General features: G+C 38.8%; 1 protein-coding gene across 1 annotated transcript in view; it reads left to right on the plus strand.

The window, feature by feature from the left end:
- Positions 1-21,556, plus strand: part of GRIK1 (glutamate ionotropic receptor kainate type subunit 1) — a 160,487-nt gene that overhangs the window by 46,890 nt on the left and 92,041 nt on the right. The window contains exons 5-6 of the mRNA XM_027774499.1: positions 2,008-2,181; positions 14,311-14,454. Coding sequence (XP_027630300.1) covers positions 2,008-2,181; positions 14,311-14,454 — 318 coding nt within the window. The remainder of the gene's footprint in view (positions 1-2,007; positions 2,182-14,310; positions 14,455-21,556) is intronic.

Raw genomic sequence — 21,556 nt, forward strand, 5'->3', positions numbered from 1 at the left:
TGTACAAGTGTTATTTATGTTCACCCCTCACACTTCTGCTTTTCTCATACAGCACTCAGGTGGTGTTTGCAAATCCCTTTGAGCTTCTTATGTTCTATATCACTAGAAACCCCAAACTGTAGAACAACCTCATGTTGCACATGTATAATGTATTCATTTGAGCATATTCAATTTAAGTACTATCAAACTGTGAGGGATTAGATATGTATTCCAGAAGTTTCTGTCTGACCTTTTATAGCTTTAGTGACTTTCTTTCTATTCATCAAGGGTGCAAATGAATCATTCTTTCCTGGGTCTTATTTTTAAAGTTTGCTTCTTTAATCCTTTTCCTTTGATTCGAACTGCCTTCTGCCCTGCTTTGCTTTTATATTCTTGCCACGCTTGTCCGAGAGTATTAACCAAAGTTAAAGAAAAAGAATTACTTAGTGCAGAGGAAAAAAATATACAGTATTTGTAAAAGCAGGACTCCTCTGATACCGAACTGGGAGCACAGAGTTATACTCTAGATCTACTGCCTAGTCTAAAGTTATCCTGGAAAGGGCAGCAAGGAAAGAAGAGTTATTCAAAAGAATAAATCTGTATTCATCTTCTGCAAATGCAAATCCCTCAGTGTTTCTGAAGGTGCTGCCTGTTATAGCTATCACCACTGATAACGTAACTTGTATTGCACTTTCAGAAAGCAGTTGTATTGTTAGAAAAATTTATCTGTTGAATGTTATTTTGAAAATTTGATTTATTCTGAACCGTGATACATTTTTTTAATTTCTTTTTGTTTTCTTTCTTCTTTTTTTCTGAGAGGTTTTTGCTATAGGGCACGTGCGCTCACCAGACAGACAGCGAGAGACATAGAGACAGAAAGCGAGAAATCACCCCCCAGGGGGGATGGCCACGCCACAATCCCTTCTCCTCCATTCTCCTCTCGGGATCTTGGGCACGCACGCACACGCGCGCGCCGTGAGTTTAAGCCACCAGGTCCGGGACTCAAACCGCAGTCGACTACGTGGGAGTCCAGTGACATAGCCATTACGCTAACTGCTGGTCCCTGAACCACGATATATTTCTAAGACTATCTTTTGAGCATAATCATTTTATATGTAAAAAAGTTGAAATTTTAAAGTAAGTCATTTTAAATGTAATCAACTTAGAAATTTCTAAGAGTAAGTTAAATTGGAATAGGTTAAATTCTTTCCCTGAAACATTATCCAAAAGGAAAGAGCTCTATTAGTAAGATTCTCATTCACACAACCATATGTTCTCGTATGCTCTCTGAAGAGATTCCTTTGGTTTTTATTCTGAGCACCAGCCTGGTGATCATTCATGTCCTCATTGCATAGGATATGAGTTATTTCTAGTGAGCCAGGGGATGGTATTTTTTTCCTGCCGAGAGTGATCTTTCTGCTAAATGCATAGGTGATTTTCACATTTTGTCTTCATGGTGGAGCCCAGAGTAACCTAAAGTAGCAGGATATGATGGCTAAGTGAGATACTGCCACTGGCCAGTGGCTCATCCTCGGGTTGGTCATATTGCCACCTCAGATCCTCAGTCTCCTTATCTATAAAAAAGGACAAGCATTGAACCAAACAGCAAGATCCCCTCAAGTCCCTAAGAATATATCCTAGAAACAGAAACCTTAGCTTCTCAGAATGTCATAGTCTGTACCCGAAAATATACTACAACAGTATTGGCAGTCAAATTCCTCTTCTTGGTTTACCCCAACTCCAACACTATTATAAAAAATAAAAGAGGGGTGTGAAAATGAAGGCTGCTTACTGCCTTAGAGTTTCTCACACAGTATCTGAATGGAAATCAATGAGGAACGTCCTTTCATAGGAATGATGTGTTAACAGCTGCCATTTTCATTTTCATCTATTTGTTGCTTCTGCAATCATAATTCTCTTTTGCCTAAAGGACACTATAAAACTAATTATTTGAGTAATACTAATAAAATTTTTAAAGTGCAAAAAACTAATTATTTTGTTCTTTTATCATTTTTAAATACTGTACAGGACTTATTTGCTTTAGATCTGGAACTCTATAGATACAGTGGTGTAAACATGACCGGATTTCGGCTCCTTAATATCGACAACCCTCATGTATCGGCTATCATTGAGAAGTGGTCCATGGAGAGATTGCAGGCTCCACCCAGGCCAGAGACTGGTCTTCTGGATGGCATGATGACGGTTAGTACTTTTAACATAAACTCATTTGAGACACTGCTTGAATTTCTTAAGGGTTGGGTAAAGGATCTCATATACTTTTAAAACGTGAGGAAAAAGTGTTAAAAGGTATGCCTTGACTTGGATCAGTGAAGAAGTGAGTTTTCTGCAGTATTTTGAAAGGCTGTGTCTGGCTACTATGAAAACTTCCTGACTATACTTGACAAGAATAGCCACCACTGTTAGCCAAATAAACAAAAAGCAGGGGCCGAAGCAAGGGCAGGTGAAGAGAATTTTTATCTCTGGGAATGTGGCTGTGGGGAGGAAGGAGAGAAAGAGGAGAAACAATTTTCAAAAGTTCTGCAAAACTGCCTATAAAAACCATGCAACACCAATTGGCCTCCCTCGCTTCAGTAAATGAAACAGGTGTGGAAAACTGCCAAATTTACATAGTCTCCATGTTCACGTCCTCCCTGTCCTGGATAGGTACAGGCACACCTCTGCAGACTGACAGTGCTTAGCATCAAGCATATGTGGCTCTTGAAGCAGATGCCAAGCCTGCTCCTGACAAGTCAGAGGTGCTTAGTGGGATGGATAAATTACCAGCCGCTTCATCAGAAAGCCTCTTGCTAACATCATTTGTCTGTTTATACCAAGTGCACTTACCCTCACATTATTTCTCTAATGAAATTCCCTGGGTGATGAAGAAAAAGGCAGAAAATAATTTAAAAAATGCTTTCTAGGTGAGAGCAGTGGCATCTATGGGGAAAGATACTGGGAATGCAGCAGGTAATGACATTTTAAATTGGCATAGTACTTCATTCTGTGTTCCTGTCTTTGAGAGAAGCACTCTTGCTTTTAAGATGCAATTTACCAATTTACGATAAAAGTCATATCACAGAGAAATGCACTTGGAATTCTCTTTCTTTCTTTTTCTTATGAGGAACAAATGAAAAGAAGTAAATAAATGAATTAAGTGGTTCTGGGTGATTCTATGTTCAGGGTTCCAGATTGTTTATCAAACCTGAAATAACTCTTAAAAAATACAAAGTGATATGAGAGAAAATAATGAGGAGCATTTTGCTACTACTGAGACTAGAAGTGTTTGAAACAGTGATTTGAATAAGAACATGTAGAGGGACCAGAAGTTAGCGCAATGGCTATGTCGTTAGACTACCATGTAGTTGACCGTGGTTCGAGTCCCGGACCCGGCAGGTTTAAACTTACGCTGGGCACAAGTGTGTGCATGCCCAAGATCCCGAGAGGAGAATGGAGGAGAAGGGATTGTGGCATGGTCATCACCCCTGATTTCTCTCTTTCTGTCTATCTGTCTCTTTCTGTCTCTCTGATGAGTGCACAAACCCTATAGCAAAAACTTCTCCAAAAAAGAAAAGAAAAAAGAAAAAAAAAGAACACATAGAGAATGTTCAAAGACTTCTGAAATGGCATGAGAGGGAGAAAAAGAATGGTTCTGGTTAAAATATCAGTTCTATTGTTCTTCTTCCTGGATTAGTAATTGCAGTTAGCTTGAATACAGTTCAGAATCTTTCACACTCCTCCCTGTCTCTCAGTGAGATTTTTATCACAGGGTGAGCTCTCAACTTGTTTTCACCTGCTGCTTGGAATGTAGCCCTAAAAGAGTTACAGTTTAAAGCTATGTTAGCACAGAGTGTGGATTCATGCCAAATATTAAATATTCATCAAAAGTATGGCTTAATTTACAAAAAAGAAAAAAGCATCTGTGTATTTAATTCTACTGAGCTGACAGAACACTTTGTACATATTGACTAATTTGAAGAAGACTCTAGAACAAGGGAGACAGAGCTGTGGGAGTCAGGCAGAATCAGGCCAAGCATGAGGTGAGGTGATTCTGTTTCCCCGTGGCCAGAAGCTAATGGCAGGCCCCAGGGCAGGGAGCATGGCAGGACGGAGTCCCACAGGATGGAAGAGGCCTTGTACAGTCTCGAGTTTATTACTGCCATTCTGCCTAAGACAAGATGTTCTGGGCATTCTTACTGTTATTATAAACTGTTAAAAAGGTTGTGGGATGTGCCAGACCAGAAGGGGCCAGCTCCCTAGGAGCCTGTTGAAGTGAGTAGAGTAACTACTCTGGTCAGGTCAACACTAGTTAAAAGTGTGATTGAATATTAGAAATTGGATCCAATGGTCAAATAAATATAGCTGTGAAACAGATGACAAAATATATCCTTATTTTATCCCAAGAGTCTGCACTGGCTCTTTGTTTTACTTCTCCTGGATGTGGCTGTTTTGGGGGATGCGGTAACAGTCATGAGAGGTGAAAGAGATACATGAAGACATCAAATGAACTAATTGCTAAGCCAAAAGGGCATACCTTGGTATCTCCAAACCTGGGCTCAATGCTAACATAAAAAACTGTCTCTAAGTTGCTTCTCTCCAACTCTTTCTCTCAGCCTTAAACATAAAAAAACATTGGTTTGGGGCCAGCAGGTAGTGTGGTGGTTAAGGGTGCTGGATGCCCCCGTGGTCAACTGCAGTTCCAGTCCCAGATTTGGTGGCTTGCTTTCTCACTTTCCCTCTTTTTCATTTTGTCCCTCTCTGGTCAAATATAAATAAATAAATACATAAATAAAGTTAGATAAAATAATCTTTAAAAAAGAAGCCATTGTTTTCAATTCCATCCGGTCTCTTTATTGTACTTTACGCCTCATTCATTTTTGCATGTCAAGCACTTGTATGATTCCTATTACCTAACACCTTCCTCTATTCAAGCTGATCAAAAGCCACATAACCAGAGAGACCTTCTGTGAACCATTTTCTAATATAGGAGCTTCTCTCTGTTATTCTCCCTTCCTTTGCCTGTTTTACTTCTTAACCCTTATCACCTGAAATGTTACCTTTTGGTTTGTTTTTTCATTACCTTTCCTTACAAGAATATAAAAACCAGGAGGACAAGGAAATTGTCTCTTTATGTTCTGCACTATCTCCCACAGTAGAAGAGGCCTGGCACAAAGTAATATCTCAATAAATATGCATTTAATAAAGGAATTAATGTAGTACAGAAATATTCATTTAGCTTCTGCTAATACTCAAGACATTTAATGAAAAATATTCTTGTAGCCCTGAAATATTCCTATAGAATTCCAAAGAGAATTACTATAAATAAGAAACATGTGTGGCTAGTAGATATAGAGATTATTCTAAAGAAATCATATTTTTTAGAAATTAGTCATAGACTAACCACTATTAATATTTAAGTAATGTCACTACAATAATAAATTTTTATTTTCTAAAGCCATATGCATTATCCACTCGTCTCCAAGTTGAGTTTCCCTGAACTCCTATACAGTCATACGTCTGGTGTCTCACATTCACGTGCAGATACCTATATGAATATCTAAGAATTACTTTTAAAGTGGAAGGAAAAAATGTGTTTTGACTTCCCTTCTACTTTCATATTGTCCTCTTCAGTATTTTTAATTACTAAAAATTTCTTAAAATGCCATGCACTAAAAAATCTTCAAAGAACATTATTACATAATATCAAAACACATCCAAATCTGATAACAGAGAGGACATGCCTATGTCTAAAAATGGTTGACTCTGTATTTCAGAAAATAGGTTTAATTAAAGAAAAAAAAATATTGACTGTAAAAATAGGGTTAGAATTGAGTTAGTTAATGAAACTGTTACTGAGACAATGGAGTTCAAAAACAGTGAAACTCATTGTTAAAAAAAACTTGAGATTGAAAAAATAAAGAATGTTTTATCAGTTGGAGTATTCATTAACTCAACACAAACTCAGAGTGATTTTTCATAAAATCTACTTTGTTCTCTTTCACTGCATTTAAATTATCTCAGCACTTGGACTGATTCAATCTATTGGCTTTTGCATAGACTGGGGTAAGAGAGTGACCTATTCTCAAATGGATTCTTCTCTGACTGTGGACTAAAATTGTATATTTTTTGTGATGAAAAGCAAGAGGCAGGTGGATTAAGTCGAGAAAGCAAGATCTTTCTGGATAGGAAAGCATAGGCTTAAGTTCAGTCTGTGTCTTCTTAATGGCCTGAGCAAGTTGCTTAGCCTCTGTGACCCTACTTGCTCATTTGTAAATCTGTATATTTCTTTATATGTTACTCTAAAATTACATTAGAAAACAAACGTAAAGTCTCCGTACATAGAATTTAATTGAATTGATGGTATCTGCTGTTTGCCAATTTATAGTCAATAAAAGAACAAAAAACACTCTAAAATACCAAGGCAGAATCCATTTGTTTACAAGAGACACATTCCTTGGCTTGCACATGAAGTAAAAAATGGAGCCTTATGGGACCTGTGTGACCTTTTTATGACCAGCAGAATTATGGGTGCATTTCCCAACTCTATAGATACTCTTCTACCTGCTATTTACTGTCTCTCTCAAAAATTGACAGTTTCATTGATATTTACAATACACCAATGTCTCTGCCAGACTTCACTGGGCCTGCTGAGTTGCTAACCTAATTACTATATTTTCATATTGTTGGTATGTGCTGATATCTCCAACTCATGTCCAAGTCCCATTTTACTTGTGGGTGTCTCTTCTCTACCTCCTGAGGGTTCAGTGCTCAGGAGAGCCAATGCCGCCCCCATTGCTTGGGCTTCCTCCTTAGCAACTACCCTCATTAGCTTGTGCTTCCTGACAGGATTCCTGTAGGCAAAGCACAAGTTCCTCCTACCCTTGTCAAAATCTTCATCACTTCAATAAGATAAGTTTCAGAGAAAAACTAGCCTAGAGGAAAACTAAGTGACAAATATCTGTTTTTTTCTATTTCATACCATGATGTAATACTTGTATTTTAATAAAGGAACCTATTATCACCAAGCTGAAGAGGGAGTTCAAGATAGAAGGGGAAATAGAATTACTTCCTAGAAAACCACTTTGTTCTTCCATATCAAGTAGGTAGACGTTTCCAAATTGGAATAGAAAATCGGAATCTATGCTTTTTTGTACACTTGTTCTTCAAAAAATAGATCTCTCTTCAACACCTAATTTCATTCAGCCTTTTCAATAGGCAGGCCATATAGTTCTGTTAGTCATATGCCCTGTGAGGTAGTGTTGTTTGTGTTGGGAATCCCCAAAATCTCCCTCACCTTTGAAGATTGCTAAGAAAGCTCACAGAACTCGGAAAAACTATACTAATAGTCACAATTTATTATGGAAAAGGATATAGATTAAAATTAATAGATGAGAAAGGCACAAATTGGCCTATCCACAGTGGCACAGTGATGACACTGCAATGCTGAAAGCCATATGAAAGATCAAGTTTTGTTTTCAGGTTGACTTGTACATGCTGAGCTTGCATGTGACTGTGCTTCTCTGTGTGTGTGTGTGTGTGTGTGTGTGTGTGTGTGTGTGTGTCTCATAGATTTTTTTTTTTTTCTATAGGGCACGTGCACTCGCCAGACAGACAGAGAGAGACAGAGAAACAGAAAGCAAGAAATCACTCCCCACCCCCCAGGGGGAACTGCCACGCCACAATCCCATCTCCTCCATTCTCCTCTCGGGATCTTGGGCACACATGCACACGCGCCCAGCGTAAGTTTTAAGCCACCGGGTCCAGGAGGCGAATTGCAGTCGACTACATGGGAGTCCAGCGACATAGCCATTACGGTAACTGCTGGTCCCTCTCATAGTTTTTTTTTTTTTTTTTCTTTTTTAACATCATAAAGGGTACAGTCATCTAAGGGGTTGCAATGGGAAGTGCTTAAACCTCAGGAATTATGTTTGATAACATGCATGATGTATTGCCAATCTAGGAATCTTACCAGAGGTTTGACATGCAAGGTTTTTAGGGTCACTCTCAAAAGCATGGATCATCCATGGAGTTAACCTTATGTACTCTTTCTGGTCTTTCCAGAGGTCAAATTGATGCGCACATTCCAGAGCTTCAAACCAACAAAAAATAAATATTTAGCATAAGTCATATTGTTAGCATAAATTAGTTGGCATTATTAAAGACCCCAGGAATACAAAGACATTCTCATCAGTAGATTATTATAAGGATTTAAAGATTATCTCCCAGAAACCAAGGAAGACCCAGTGTTTTCTTTGAAATATGCAGGATTTGAGCACCTTAATCCTTCTGAGTTAACCCTTTTCTGCAAATTGTACTAATAACCAAAACATTGTGTATAGAGTAGAAACCTGCTTTTAATATGCTTATTTCATAATACAAGTTGTGGTAAAAAAAATTTTTAGATGGATTTATTTATTTTTAAATTTACATATGAAACTCTATGTATGTATTATGCATGATATATTTATATAATACATATACCTATAATATATATTATATAATATATATTTATACACACACATATTAGAATAGATAAATTTTTAGCTAATAAACAAATGCATTTCCTCATGTAGTCATTATTTTTGTGATGAGAACACTTAATTTTCACTCTCTTGGCAGTTTTCAGGAATATAACATATCCTCGTTATCTATATTCACCATGCTGTACCACTGATCTCTTCAACTTATTTCTTCTATCTAGTTGTAATTATATATGCTACAGCCTATGTCTCCCCATTGCCCCTTTTTCCCAAATAGCCCAGCCTCTAGCAACCATCATTGTACTCTCTACTTCTATGATAGCATCCCTTTTAGATTCCACATATAGGTGTGATAATGTGGCATTTGTCTTTCTGTATCCAGTTCATTTAACATAATGTCATCCAGGTTCATCAACATAGTCATAAATAACAATAACTCCTTCTTTTATGGTGGAATAGCATTCAGTGTGCATGTGAGTGTGTGGGTGTGTATGCATATATTACATTTTTTAAAACCACTCATCTATTGATCAGTACTTAGGCTGATTCCATATTTTGTCTATTCTTATCAGTACTTCAATGAACATGGCAGAATAGAAAGGCATATCTTCAACATATTTATTTTATTTCCTTTGGATGTATACCCAGTAATGGAATTGCTAAATCATATGGTAGTACCATATATTTTTAATTTCTTTAAGAACTTTTATTCTGTTTTCTGCCATAGCTATACTTACATTACAACCAATAGTGTATGAGAGTTCTTCTGGTTTCCGCAACTTTACCAATATTTGTCTTTTGTCCCTTTGATAATAACAATTCTTATAAGGGTTGGGTGGTATTTCATCATGGTTTTGATTTGTATTTATATTTATTTATTTATTTATTTATTTTTGTTTTCTGTTTTTGGTTTGCTTGGTTTTGTTTATTTGCTTGTTTTTGTTTTTTGATTTGCATTTATTTGATGATTAGTGATGTTGAATATTTTTACATGCCTGTTATTCATTTGTATGTCTTCTTTTGAGAAAGTCTATCCAGATCTTTTGTCCATATTTTAATCTGATTATTTGTTTTCTGGCTATTGGATTGTTTGATATTAACCCATTATCAGATGTATAGTCTGAAAAAATATGTTCTCCCATTCTGTAGGTTGACTCTTTTTTTTTTTTTTCCCTTTTTTTGGAGGGGATTTTTTTTGCTATAGGGCGAGTGCGCTCGCCAGAAAGACAGAGAGAGACAGAGAGACAGAAAGCAAGAAATCACCCCCCAGGGGGAATGGCCACGCCACAATCCCTTCTCCTCCATTCTCCTCTCAGGATCTTGAGCACGCACGCACATGCGCCCGGCGTGAGTTCAAGCCGCCAGGTCCGGGACTCGAACTGCAGTTGACTACGTAGGAGTCCAGCAACATACCCATTACGCTAACTGCTGGTCGCCCTGTAGGTTGAGTCTTTACTCTGTTTCTTCCTTCCCCTACTCTGTGACTGTGCAGAGTATTTTAGTTTTATATAATCCGATTTGTTTGTTACCTGTATTTTGAGTCCTGTTCAAAAAGTTATTGCCCAGACCAATGTCACAGTGTTTTCTCCTGTGTTTTCTTCTAGCAGTTTTGTAGTTTCAGGTCTTATATTTAAGTCTTTGAAACAATTCTCGTTCATATTTGTATATAGTGAAAAATAAGGTCTAATTTCATTCTTATGCATGTGTATATTCAGTCTTCCCAACACCATGTATTGAACAGAGTGTCCTTTTCTTTTGTACGTTCTTGAAATTTTTGTTAAAAATCAGTATACTTTGGGCTAACAGGTGGTGTGATGGTTAAGGTGCTTGCTCCCAACAAAGTTGGCTCCAAGGTTCAAGTTCTGGACCTGGCAGCTTGAAAAACATGGGTGTGTGTGTTTACATGCTCAAAATCCCAAGGGGAAAATGGAGGAGAAGGGATTGCAACATGGCCATCCCCACTGGAAGGTGATTTCTCACTTTCCCTCCATCTCTATTTTGATCCATCTGTCTCTGGCACACATGCCTCATGACAAAAATCTAAAACAAAAACAAAAGCAGTTGGTTTACAATTGCTACATAATTTAAGATAAGTTATTCTATTTCTCCATACTTTAATTTCCCTGTTTGTCAAAAAAGGACAATACCTGTTTTAAGAGTTTTGATTAAATAATTAAAGGAGATAACATATGTAAAATGCTTAAGACTAGCATGTAGTAAATTGTTAGTAAATTTGAACCACGATTGAGCTATTATTGTGATAATTAAATCATCAGTCAAGTAATTTGGTTTAGAGGCAAAATAGCTTCATAGTTAAGAGTATAAACTCTAACATCAACTTCTCAGGTTTAAATACTGACTTTTCCACTACTAGTTTGGGACTTCCATTTAATTTCTTATTTCTTTATCTACCAAGGAGTAACAGATATGGTGAAAATCCAATGTTTCTAAAGAATTTGGAACAATACCTGACATATAGCAAGTGCTTGATAAATGTCAGCTATTATCATTGATTGCATTTTTAACAGCCTGAATCTGCCAATAGTTTACTCTTCCTCAATTTAACCAAATTAGTATCCAGACAGATAACGAATGTGGTTGCTAAGATCAGACAAGCATGTGTTAAAACCCTGTTCATGGGAACCAGCAGTTAGCGTAATGGCTATGTTGCTGGACTCCCACGTAGTCGACCGCGGTTCGTGTCCCGGACCCGGTGGCTTAAAACTCATGCCCGGCGCGTGTGCGTGCGTGCCCAAGATCCCGAGAGGAGAATGGAGGAGAAGGGATTGCGGCGTGACCATCCCCCCTGGGGGGTGATTTCTCGCTTTCTGTCTCTATGTCTCTCTCTGTCTGTCTGGCGAGCGCACGCGCCCTACAGTGAAAATCTCTCAAAAAAAAAAAAAAAAAGTTCGCATAAAAAAAAAAAAAAAAAAAAAAAACCCCTGTTCATGACGCTGATTAGCAGAGTAGCCTGTACAGTCACTTAATTTCCATAAGGCTCCATGTTCTCTTCCTCAAAAAAAAGATTATAACTGAAATGGTCAAAACATTTCTAAACTTTAGCAATCACTGCCACCACTACCACTAATATAAAACCTACATCAATTATATAAGTGTGAATGAAATGATTTATCTTAAATTGTATCTTGGGCCAGCTCTGTGATGTAGCACTTACACTCAATGCATATATGGGACCAAATTTCACACGGCCAGCCCCTCTTCAAATACCAGCCCCAGGAGCTTTAAAAAATGCCAGATGTGTGTGTGTGTGTGTGTGTGTGTGTGCCCAAATTTCTTTCTTCTTTCTTTCTTTCTCTCTCTTTCTTTCTTTTTTTCTCTTTCTTTCTTTCTTTTTTTTTTTTTTTTTGAGATGATTTTGCTATAGGGCACGTGTGCTCGCCAGAAAGACAGACAGAGAGACAGAAAGCAAGAAATCACCCCTCGGGGGGATGCTCACCCCACCTTCCCTTCTCCTCCGTTCTCCTCTTGGGATCTTAGGCATGTATGCACACACACCCAGTGTGAGTTTAAGCCACCGGGTCCAGGACTCAAATCGTGGTCGACTATGCGGGAGTCCAGTGACATAGATAAATGACAATAAACATAGAAAATGTAGTGATAAGGATTGCACAGAATAAGAATTCAAAGTAAAGACATTCCCTAGCTGAGGGACTAAAGGACTGTAAAGTGTAGTACCCTCTATCCTTCCTTGCTACTCCATCAGTTACCCTCAATGGGGCCAGCTGACGGTGCTGTGTTTGGGGTGGTCGGACCCCACATGGCCAACTGCATGGTCCAAGGTCCAGATCTGGCAGCTTTAAAGCATGCTGATCATGTGTTTGGATGCCTTAACTCTTTTTTTATTTTCTTTCTTTCTTTCTTTTTTTTTTTTTTTTTTTGCAGAGGAAAGCGTGCCCCAGAGAAAAAAAAAAAAAAAAAAAAAAAAAACCCTAATAGAGGGAAAAGTGAGAAATTTCCCCCAGGGAGATGGCCATCCCACAATCCCTTCTCTTCCATTCTCCTCTCGGGATCTTGGGTACGCACACGCACACACGCTGGTGTGAGTTTAAGCCACCGGGTCCAGGATTTGAACCACAGTTGACTATGTGGGAGTCCAGCGACATAGCCATTACGCTAACTGCTGGTCCCTGAATGCCTTAACTCTTAAAAGGAGCAATAAATGGGAGAGAATAGATTGAGAGATTGCATCACGACCATTCCATTTTGGGGGTACTTTCTGACTTCTCTCTCTCTCTCTATCTCTCTCTCTCTCTCTCTCTCACACACACACACACACACATACACACACACACACACTAGCAAGCAAACATAATCTCTGGCAAAATTAAAATTCAAAAATAAAAATATGCTCAATCAATGCATATTAAATGCTAAACAAGTCACCTAATATTAGAAAACCACTTCATATTCTACATTATATGACCTGGGTTCTAGGTTTAGCTTTGCTGGTTATTATATACATATAATACCAAGCAAATAGCATTATATATATATATATATATATATATATGTGTGTGTGTGAGTGTGTGTGTGTGTGTGTGTGTGTGCTTAGTCCTTATACATCTTATCTATCTGTATTTGCCCTTATGGATCAGTCAGTCTTCTATGTGGAAATAGATAAAACAGCCCCAAAGTGGCCTCTAGGTGCTGAAGAGACCTATAGAGACATAGCCCAACCCAGGTACCTTTCCTTAGGGTGTCCCCATGGCCTTTGGTTGGCCATTCTCTCATGCTGTGTTGCTTCCCGTGCTTCTCTCTTGTGCCTTTGTCTCACTTTACCCTCTTTAGTACAGAGGAAATTAATACTCCTTACTTGAGAAGTAAATTTCTGATATACACACACACACACACACACACACACACACACACACACACATATTTATATATACACACAGAAATCAATATCTTCCTTACCTGGAGGTTAGTTTTCCACATTAAAATTGCCTTATCTATCCATTCTGCTTATTTGTAGTGTGAGGGAGTATTGAAAACTTCAAACAAGCTCGTGTATTTAAAGTTACAAAGAAAACCTCAAGTAAAATGTAAAGATATTACAAAAATTTATCCTTAAAATGACTAAAGAGCAATATATTTTATAAAATGACATGTTATGTAAAATTTTGCAAATGAGAGAAATTTCATGAAGAAGGGAAGAAATGAGACGTCCAGCCCCACATGGAACTATTCTCAGTCTCCATCAAGAAAGCACATATGGCAAGAGCAGGCATGTTCTGAACACGTTACACGTGTCTGTTCTTCAGAAAGTCATCCCAACTCACTGTTGAATTCAATTCCGTGACTAAGACCTTATTGACTCAGGTAAATAGAAGTGACCAACCCAAATATTCTTACTTAGCAATCACCTATTAGCTTTACTTGTGGCAGTTTCTTTCTACAAAATGTAAATTGATGAGTAGATAGATAAACAGATATAGAAAAAGATTGAACAACAAAATCTGATATTGCAATATTGAGCTTTAGTAGCTTGTAGTTCAATGTTGTTGATTGCTGTTGATTTAACACTGTGTTTAACATTGAAGGCATTCCAAAATATTTGTTCTCTGAGTAAAGTCCAATGGCTAATAAAAGCTGCTTTAAAAATAATGAAATAAATAAGTACCTGAAACAAAGCAAAGTTATAACTCCAAGTTACTTTGGGATGTGAGGATTACGTTACCTAAAAAGCTATTGAAGAGTAAAACTATTCTGCTGAAGAATAAGAGGCCTTTGAAATCAGACGAATGGGGCCAAGAAAGCAGGGAGGGTGACTGTGTCGTTAAAGGAAAGCAAGCAAAGGTGGCTTTACAGATGAAGCATGTGCTTCCCTCTGCAGACTGAAGCAGCTCTGATGTACGATGCTGTGTACATGGTGGCCACTGCCTCCCACCGGGCCTCCCAGCTGACCGTCAGCTCCCTACAGTGTCATCGACACAAGCCGTGGCGCCTCGGACCCAGATTCATGAACCTGATCAAAGAGGCAAGTGCTGGTCCCCCACAGCCCAGATCTTTCTTTTTTAATTTTTTTTTATTATTATCATAGTCTTGTTTATATTACATTGAATCACATAAGCCTAGATCTTTCTTCAGCTTAGCACTGTTTGACTTCTCTGCTTGGTGTTGTCCTTAATACACGATCTGTTGGCATAATCTCTGTAAGGGAGGAAAAGGCAGGAGCAACTAAGCTGCTCAGATGTTAGTGTCAAAAGTTTGTCTAGAAGAACTACCAAGAATTTTTTAGAGTGATGCTGAGAAATTCAAAGTGAACAGATTGCAATACCCTTTTCATTTCAGCCATACCTCGGCTACTGCTGGCCTTGGACACATGTTTTTAAGAGCTTACAGGTGCTTTTTCTGTGGTCCATTGACTCTAGGAATGGGCTGGTCTGTCACTGAAGGGTATCACAGATAGTTCCCATATTGTCAGCCACCATCCCAGTGTCCTCTTAAGGCTCAGTCATACAGAACAAGAGAAGGATCTCTGCCTTAGCAATCACTTTGCCATTTGTCAGCAAACTAGAAAAGTCTAGTCCCATTCAGAACCTACCCAGTGCACTAAAGGATTTTCAAGTGTACAGGGTCTTTGAGGTGGAGAGTTCCTCACCTAATGTCCTAGGATTGTAGACTATCCCCTACCTTTTCTTTTCTCTGAGGCAGTTTGAATTTCTTTCACAAGACTCTGTTCTGAGATCCTCTCATGTATACCCTCGGATTACCACTGACCTGAATGGGCACCTCAGGTGTGCCTGGGCTTGACAGTAAGGCACTTGGGAACACCTGGCCTGACAAGTGTGGACCGTATTCTGTGATGTTCTGCAAATACAGAAATTTACTTCTCAAGTAAGGAGTATTAATTTCCTCTGTACTAAAGAGGGTAAAGTGAGACAAAGGCACAAGAGAGAAGCACGGGAAGCAACACAGCATGAGAGAATGGCCAACCAAAGGCCATGGGGACACCCTAAGGAAAGGTACCTGGGTTGGGCTATGTCTCTATAGGTCTCTTCAGCACCTAGAGGCCACTTTGGGGCTGTTTTATCTATTTCCACATAGAAGACCGACTGATCCATAAGGGCGAAGCCAGGTAGATAAGATGTATAAGGACTAAGCACACAGATTCCACAGCAAGGCTGCTTGCAAGTCTGGGACTAAGGTATGATTTCAGGAAGCACTTCTTGCTCTCAGATAGAAATCCTGAACTGGCACAAGGCTGAGAGTGAGTTCATCCATAAATGTTGTGCCCTAGATACTCTTGCCCCTTTCCCCCACCATGAACAACAGCTGCACAGAGAAGGAGAGATAGAAAAAGGTTTACTTAAGTATTTTCTAAAATTTACTAGAGGGCACATGCACTTGCTAGGGACACAGAGAAAGAGAAAGTGAGAAAACAACCCCTATGGTCATTCAGCAATCTGCTTCCTCCATTTCTTGCTCTTTATGGGATTTGGGGCACACCCACACACACGGATATGGCATAGTTTTTGTTACTGGTCCAGGACTTGAACTGCACAGTTGGCCATGAGGGGTCCAGCCACCTTAACCACCATGCCATGGGCTGGCCTGATAGAGGTATTCTTCGCAGGGACTATATCATGACCATTCCTGTACTATGCATATCTCTTACCTTATCCTACCTAGTCCTGTCAGTGAGTGCATGGGTTTTAATCCCAGCTCCATGAACAAGAGCAGTATGACCTGGACAAGTTGCTTAAACTCTGTTTTCTCATCTGTGGGATAGGAAAAACACCCTCTAGTTCACTGAATTATTGTGGAGATAAGAATAAGACTGGTATTTACGTAGAAGGACAGTGCATGAATTGAGTAAGAATCTGAAATAGCAGCTATTCTCTTACTGTTGGGATGCACCACTAACAGTCTCATTCTGTTTACTGAGGATGATGCTAGGAATTTAAAACTGGTAACGACAGCAACAGAGAAATCACAAATAGGCATGAAATGAAATACCCTTTCTGACAGTGACATAAATCTGACATACTGTGCCTAATAGAAAAACATCACATGGCCTCCCCCTCTCCCTGCAGCGATCAACACTATGTCTTGAATCACCATCCTGATTACCTTGATCTTTAACAAGAAAACAGCCAGTTTCCTTTTATCTCATACCAGTCTAAGAAAGGTAAAAGCCACATGAGAGCTTGGGATCGAATATTTGTAGCACCTCAAGCACCTTTTGTTTGTTTATATAAGTTTCATAAGAGGATAAAATTACTAAGTCACGTTTAGGCATATTTAAAGAAATAATGAGTCCCAAGATGAGGGACCACATTGAAAACAAGAAGGCATTTTGCAATCATTCACTCCGAAGAGAAAAGTCTCTACTCTCAGGTTCCACAGTTAAGGGTAAAAGGATGAAGGGGGTTTGCGTCAGAACCCTTTGTCATCACCATGCTCATCAGCTTGTCCCTGAGTCATGATGCCATATGCTGCCTTTGGCAGAACCTAAGGACCTGTAGAGAAGTCGGGATGAGGGGAGCCAAGAGCAGTGCCCCATCCCATTGGAGGACTGGCATTGAGAAACTTCTGAGACCAACTGAAGTATGCTCAAGAGAAAACATGGCTGTTTCTTTAAATGAGTACCTAACTTTGGCACAGCTTTGCAGGTATCAGGTTTTATTAGGAAACATGAAATGGGACACTTGCTCCTAAAACTCCCTTTGGTCCTTCCTCTCAGTACTTCTCAGTTTCTGAAGGCATTCCAAAGCTACAGTCAGAAATAATGTGAAGGGGCAGGCCAGCACTTCTCCAGTTCTTCCCAGGAAGCAAACCCACCTCTTGTCCTGCAGAGAGGGCGGGACAGCTGCCTGTGCACTGCGCTCTGATGGGGCACACGTTATTAAGAGTCAGCAAAGCTCTTAGACAGGTCTTTCAAGTTGACTATCTCAGGGTTTGGGGCTGACTAGAAAGAAGAAGAATTAAAGAACATTTGGGATATAACAGTATGTTACAATGCTAGTTCTCTAAGCATTTGCTAAACAAATACGTATTTGGAAATTGTAATTGCCACTCAACGTGGCACCACAAGGAATGCTCCCCCAAGAGGTAGCAGCTGTGGCTTTAGCATTCACTGTTATGAAGTATATGTGGCGGAGGAATGACAGGCTTCATCTGAAACTCTCCTAGGCCACAGGATAAAACCTGCACCGTTCTGTGGGACATGCATGGTCTTTCATGATGGCCTTTCTGATGCCCTCTGCTGTCTCTCTCATCTCCTGCCCCACCCCCAGCAGTTGCTGAACCTACTGGGACTCCTAAGCTTCCATCTGCTCAGATGGAAGTCTCCTGCCTGTGACTGAAATGCCATCCTTCTCTGGATTATCCATTATGTCTCATCTCAAGTACCAGCTCCTATCTGCTATCCCTGGCCCACACATGCAGGCTGCTGGCTTCCACTGCAGCTGCTGTACACAGTCATGTTTTTTTGCATGCCTACTATAGCATGAACTACCAGACACCCCTGGAAAACTATGTTTCAAGACAGTCTGTAAAATGGAAGTTGTATGTGGAGACAAGGAATCTGAAATGTTCCTGACTATGGTCAGTTACTCTGGATCCAGATTAAATTCCTGCCGACTATAGAGCAATTAGAGGGAGCAGCTGTGACAGGCGCAAACACTTACTAAACTGATTTAATTTATGGATTCATTGTCCCCATAAAATGCATACAAATTTGTCTGCAATGTGGGCCTTATAAATATCCAGCATTCCCTAAGACTCACATTAAGAGTGCATGAATTGGGATCAGGAGGTGAAATAGTGGTTTAGGTGCTGGACTTCCATATGGCTGACTGTGGTTTGAGTCCCGTACCTGGCAGCTTAGAACTTACAATGGCCAATGTGTGTGCATAACCAAGATCCTGAGAGGCGAATAGACAAGAAGATATTGCAGCGTGGCCACCCCCCTGAGTGGGTGATTTCTCACTTCCTCTCTGTCTCTCTGGTGAGTACATATGCCCTATAGCAAAAATTTCTCTTTAAAGAAAAAAATTCATGAAGAATTGAATTTTAATATATAGTTTGGTTGAAAGGGCATTCCAATACAGTGAACAGCAAAACTATAAATGAAGAATAAAGAGTATGGGGCTTTATACTGACATATAATGGTTGTACATATGTGATTTTCCAGCACATTGGTACAACGCGCAATGATTAGCTCAGAGTAATGAGCATATCCAGCATTGCAACCATTTCTCATTACTCTGTATTGGGAACATTCAAAATCTTCTTTTTCAGGTGCTCTGAGATACACAGTAAATTGCTATCAACCACACCATCTGTAATTTTGTTTCTGTTAATAAGCATTCCTCTATTCCCTCCCCCCCCCTCCTTCCCAGCCTCTAGTAGGCATTCTTCATCTCTACTTCTGTGAGGTCCTTTTTTTTTTTTTTCTTGTTTCCACTTATGAGGGAAAACATGTGATATTCTTCTTTCTGGGCATGGCTGAGAATGAGGAGTAATGTGCCCAGACTGAATGGTACCATGTGGAATTGCTAAGAGATACATTTAAGTATATGCAGAACAATTGGAAGTTTCTTTCTGAGCTGAGAAATTCAAATGTGATTGATAATTGATAGGAAGCCCCTGTTCCTGAGGCTGAGACAAAATGATGTCTCAAATACTTATCTTGGGAGCTATGTGTAGGTCTCATTGGAACAGACAAACCCACAAAGATTATTGAGAAAGAAATTGTAGACATCTTGGTTAAGAAGTAATCATCATTCATAAAAAGCAGGAAGGGAAACATATTTGTTCAAAAGAAATCACCCTCCATGGGGGATGTCCAACCCAGAATCCCTTCTCCTCCATCCTCCTCCTGGGATTTTAGTCCTGGTTCTTCCCCAAATTGACTAAAGAATTTGCTTCCATACACAATCTGTTATGTGTATTTGTTGTGTCTGAATATTTAATATTCTTAAGTGAATGCCATATATATATTTTATTATATATACTTTTATATATATAAAACATACAACTATATATATAATTATTCATAATTATGTATCTATATATGAATATATATAGTTCGAAAAGTTCATAGAGAATGCATGTCATGGAAACAATCTATGCATGGAAATTTTTTGCAATTGGGCCAGCAAATGGCTTGGGTATTAAAGCACTGGATCCCACGTAGCTGGCTGTGCGGTTTGGGTCCTGGACCGAGCAGCTGGAAAATAAAGCCAGGCACATGTGCATGTATGCCAAAAATCCTGAAAGGAGACTGGGGGAGAAGGAACTGTGGTGTGGCCATCTCCTCTGAGGGCTGATTTCTCATTTTCCTCTCTATCTCTTTTTGTTTCTCTCTGATGAGTGTACGCATCCTATAACAAAAACTAAAAGAAAAAGAAAAAAATGTTGCACGAAAATAAATTCATACTTTCATTCCCTTTTCTATTAACTTTATCAAGATTCCTTATGTAAATATATGCATATACATGCTTATATATGAAGGATATGTGGTGTGTATGTTTTCTGTGGGTATATTTTGGTGTCTATATATGTGGGGGTGGGGCACCATTATATTTATTTATTTATTTATGTTTTTTATTTTTTTAGAGAGAGAATTTTGGTCTAGGGTGTGCACACCAGAAAGACAGAATGAGACAGAAAGCAAGAAATCACCCCTGTGGGGGATAGCCATGCTGCAATCCCTTCGTCACTATTCTCCTCTTAGGATCTTGGGCACCCACAGACACACAGGCCTGCATGAGTTCTAAGCCTCTGAGTCTGGAACTCAAACCAAGGTTGACTACATAGAAGTACAGTGACATAACCATTACACCATCTTCTGGTCCCCAAACACAATTTTTTAAAACTTTATTTTATATATTTAATCACTATACATCACTTAGCTTATAAACTTACATCTTAAGTTATAAATTATGTCTGGTTAGTGTATGTTTATTAATTATCCAGTTGGTTTATTTTTTATTGAAATCTAATTTCTATAATTCATTTATTCAGCAAACATTTACAGAATATCTAGTACACAGTAGACACTCTTCTAGATACTAAGAATGTAAAAGAGAGCAAGACAAAGTCCTCACACCCATGGAACTTGTACCCTAACAAGGGAATGGGGCATACATAAAAGAAAATACAGTGTTTCAGATGATAACACAAACCACCACAAAACAAAGTGCAAAAAAAGGGGTAGGCTTGCAAGAGTCCTTGAAAAGAAAAGTGGGCATTGTTATATTAGGTAAAGTAGTCAGAAAACATTATAGATAATGTGAAACTTGAGTATAGGATGCAAATATTAAGGTAAACAATCACATAGAGACGGTGATGTGTGCATTGAATATACTTCATTGTATTTATTCATTCGCTTATAAATGGATATTTTGGTTGCCTCCTTTTTTTCACATCTAAACAATCTCATGATGAACATCTAAGTAGAAGTCTCTTATTACTGAATGCAAGATTTGCTCTAGAGAAACACTCTTGATAAAAATAATGTGTCTACGAGGAAACTTAATATATGTGTAGCTCACATTAAAAAGGTTAGAAACAGGTGAAATTAATTTTTATAGTGTATTTTATTCAACTCAATATACCATAAACAGTAGTTCACAGTAAAATCAGTATAAAAATTTAAGTTATTTTACCTTTTCTCATAAGTCTTTTCAATATAGTATGCATTTAAAACTTTCAGCATATCTCAATTCAGACTAGCCACATTTCATACTCAGTGCCGATGTAGTACATGGCTACCGTATTGGACACCTATCTTGGTTTAACTTAAAATGGAATAGATTGAGTGGCTTAAGCAACAGACAATTCTCAGAGTACTGGAGACTGAGATGTTCAAGATCAAGGTGCTGTCATGATTGAGTTCTGGTGGGGGATTTCTTCCCGGCTTGCGGAGGATTGTCTTCTCACTATTTCCTTACATGATAGAAGACATGGTGTCTCTTTCTTATCCTACAAGGGCATTAATCCTACTCTGGGGGCTCTACTTTCATGACCTCATTTAAACCTAGTTCCCTCCTAAAGGACCTATGTGTTGATTCCATCACGTTGAAGCTAAGGGCTTCAACTTATTAGTTTTGAGTAGTGGACAGAGGAGG

The sequence above is a fragment of the Tupaia chinensis genome, unplaced genomic scaffold, assembly GCF_000334495.1.
Source record: "Tupaia chinensis unplaced genomic scaffold, TupChi_1.0 Scaffold000443_1, whole genome shotgun sequence".
Lineage (NCBI taxonomy): Eukaryota > Metazoa > Chordata > Mammalia > Scandentia > Tupaiidae > Tupaia > Tupaia belangeri.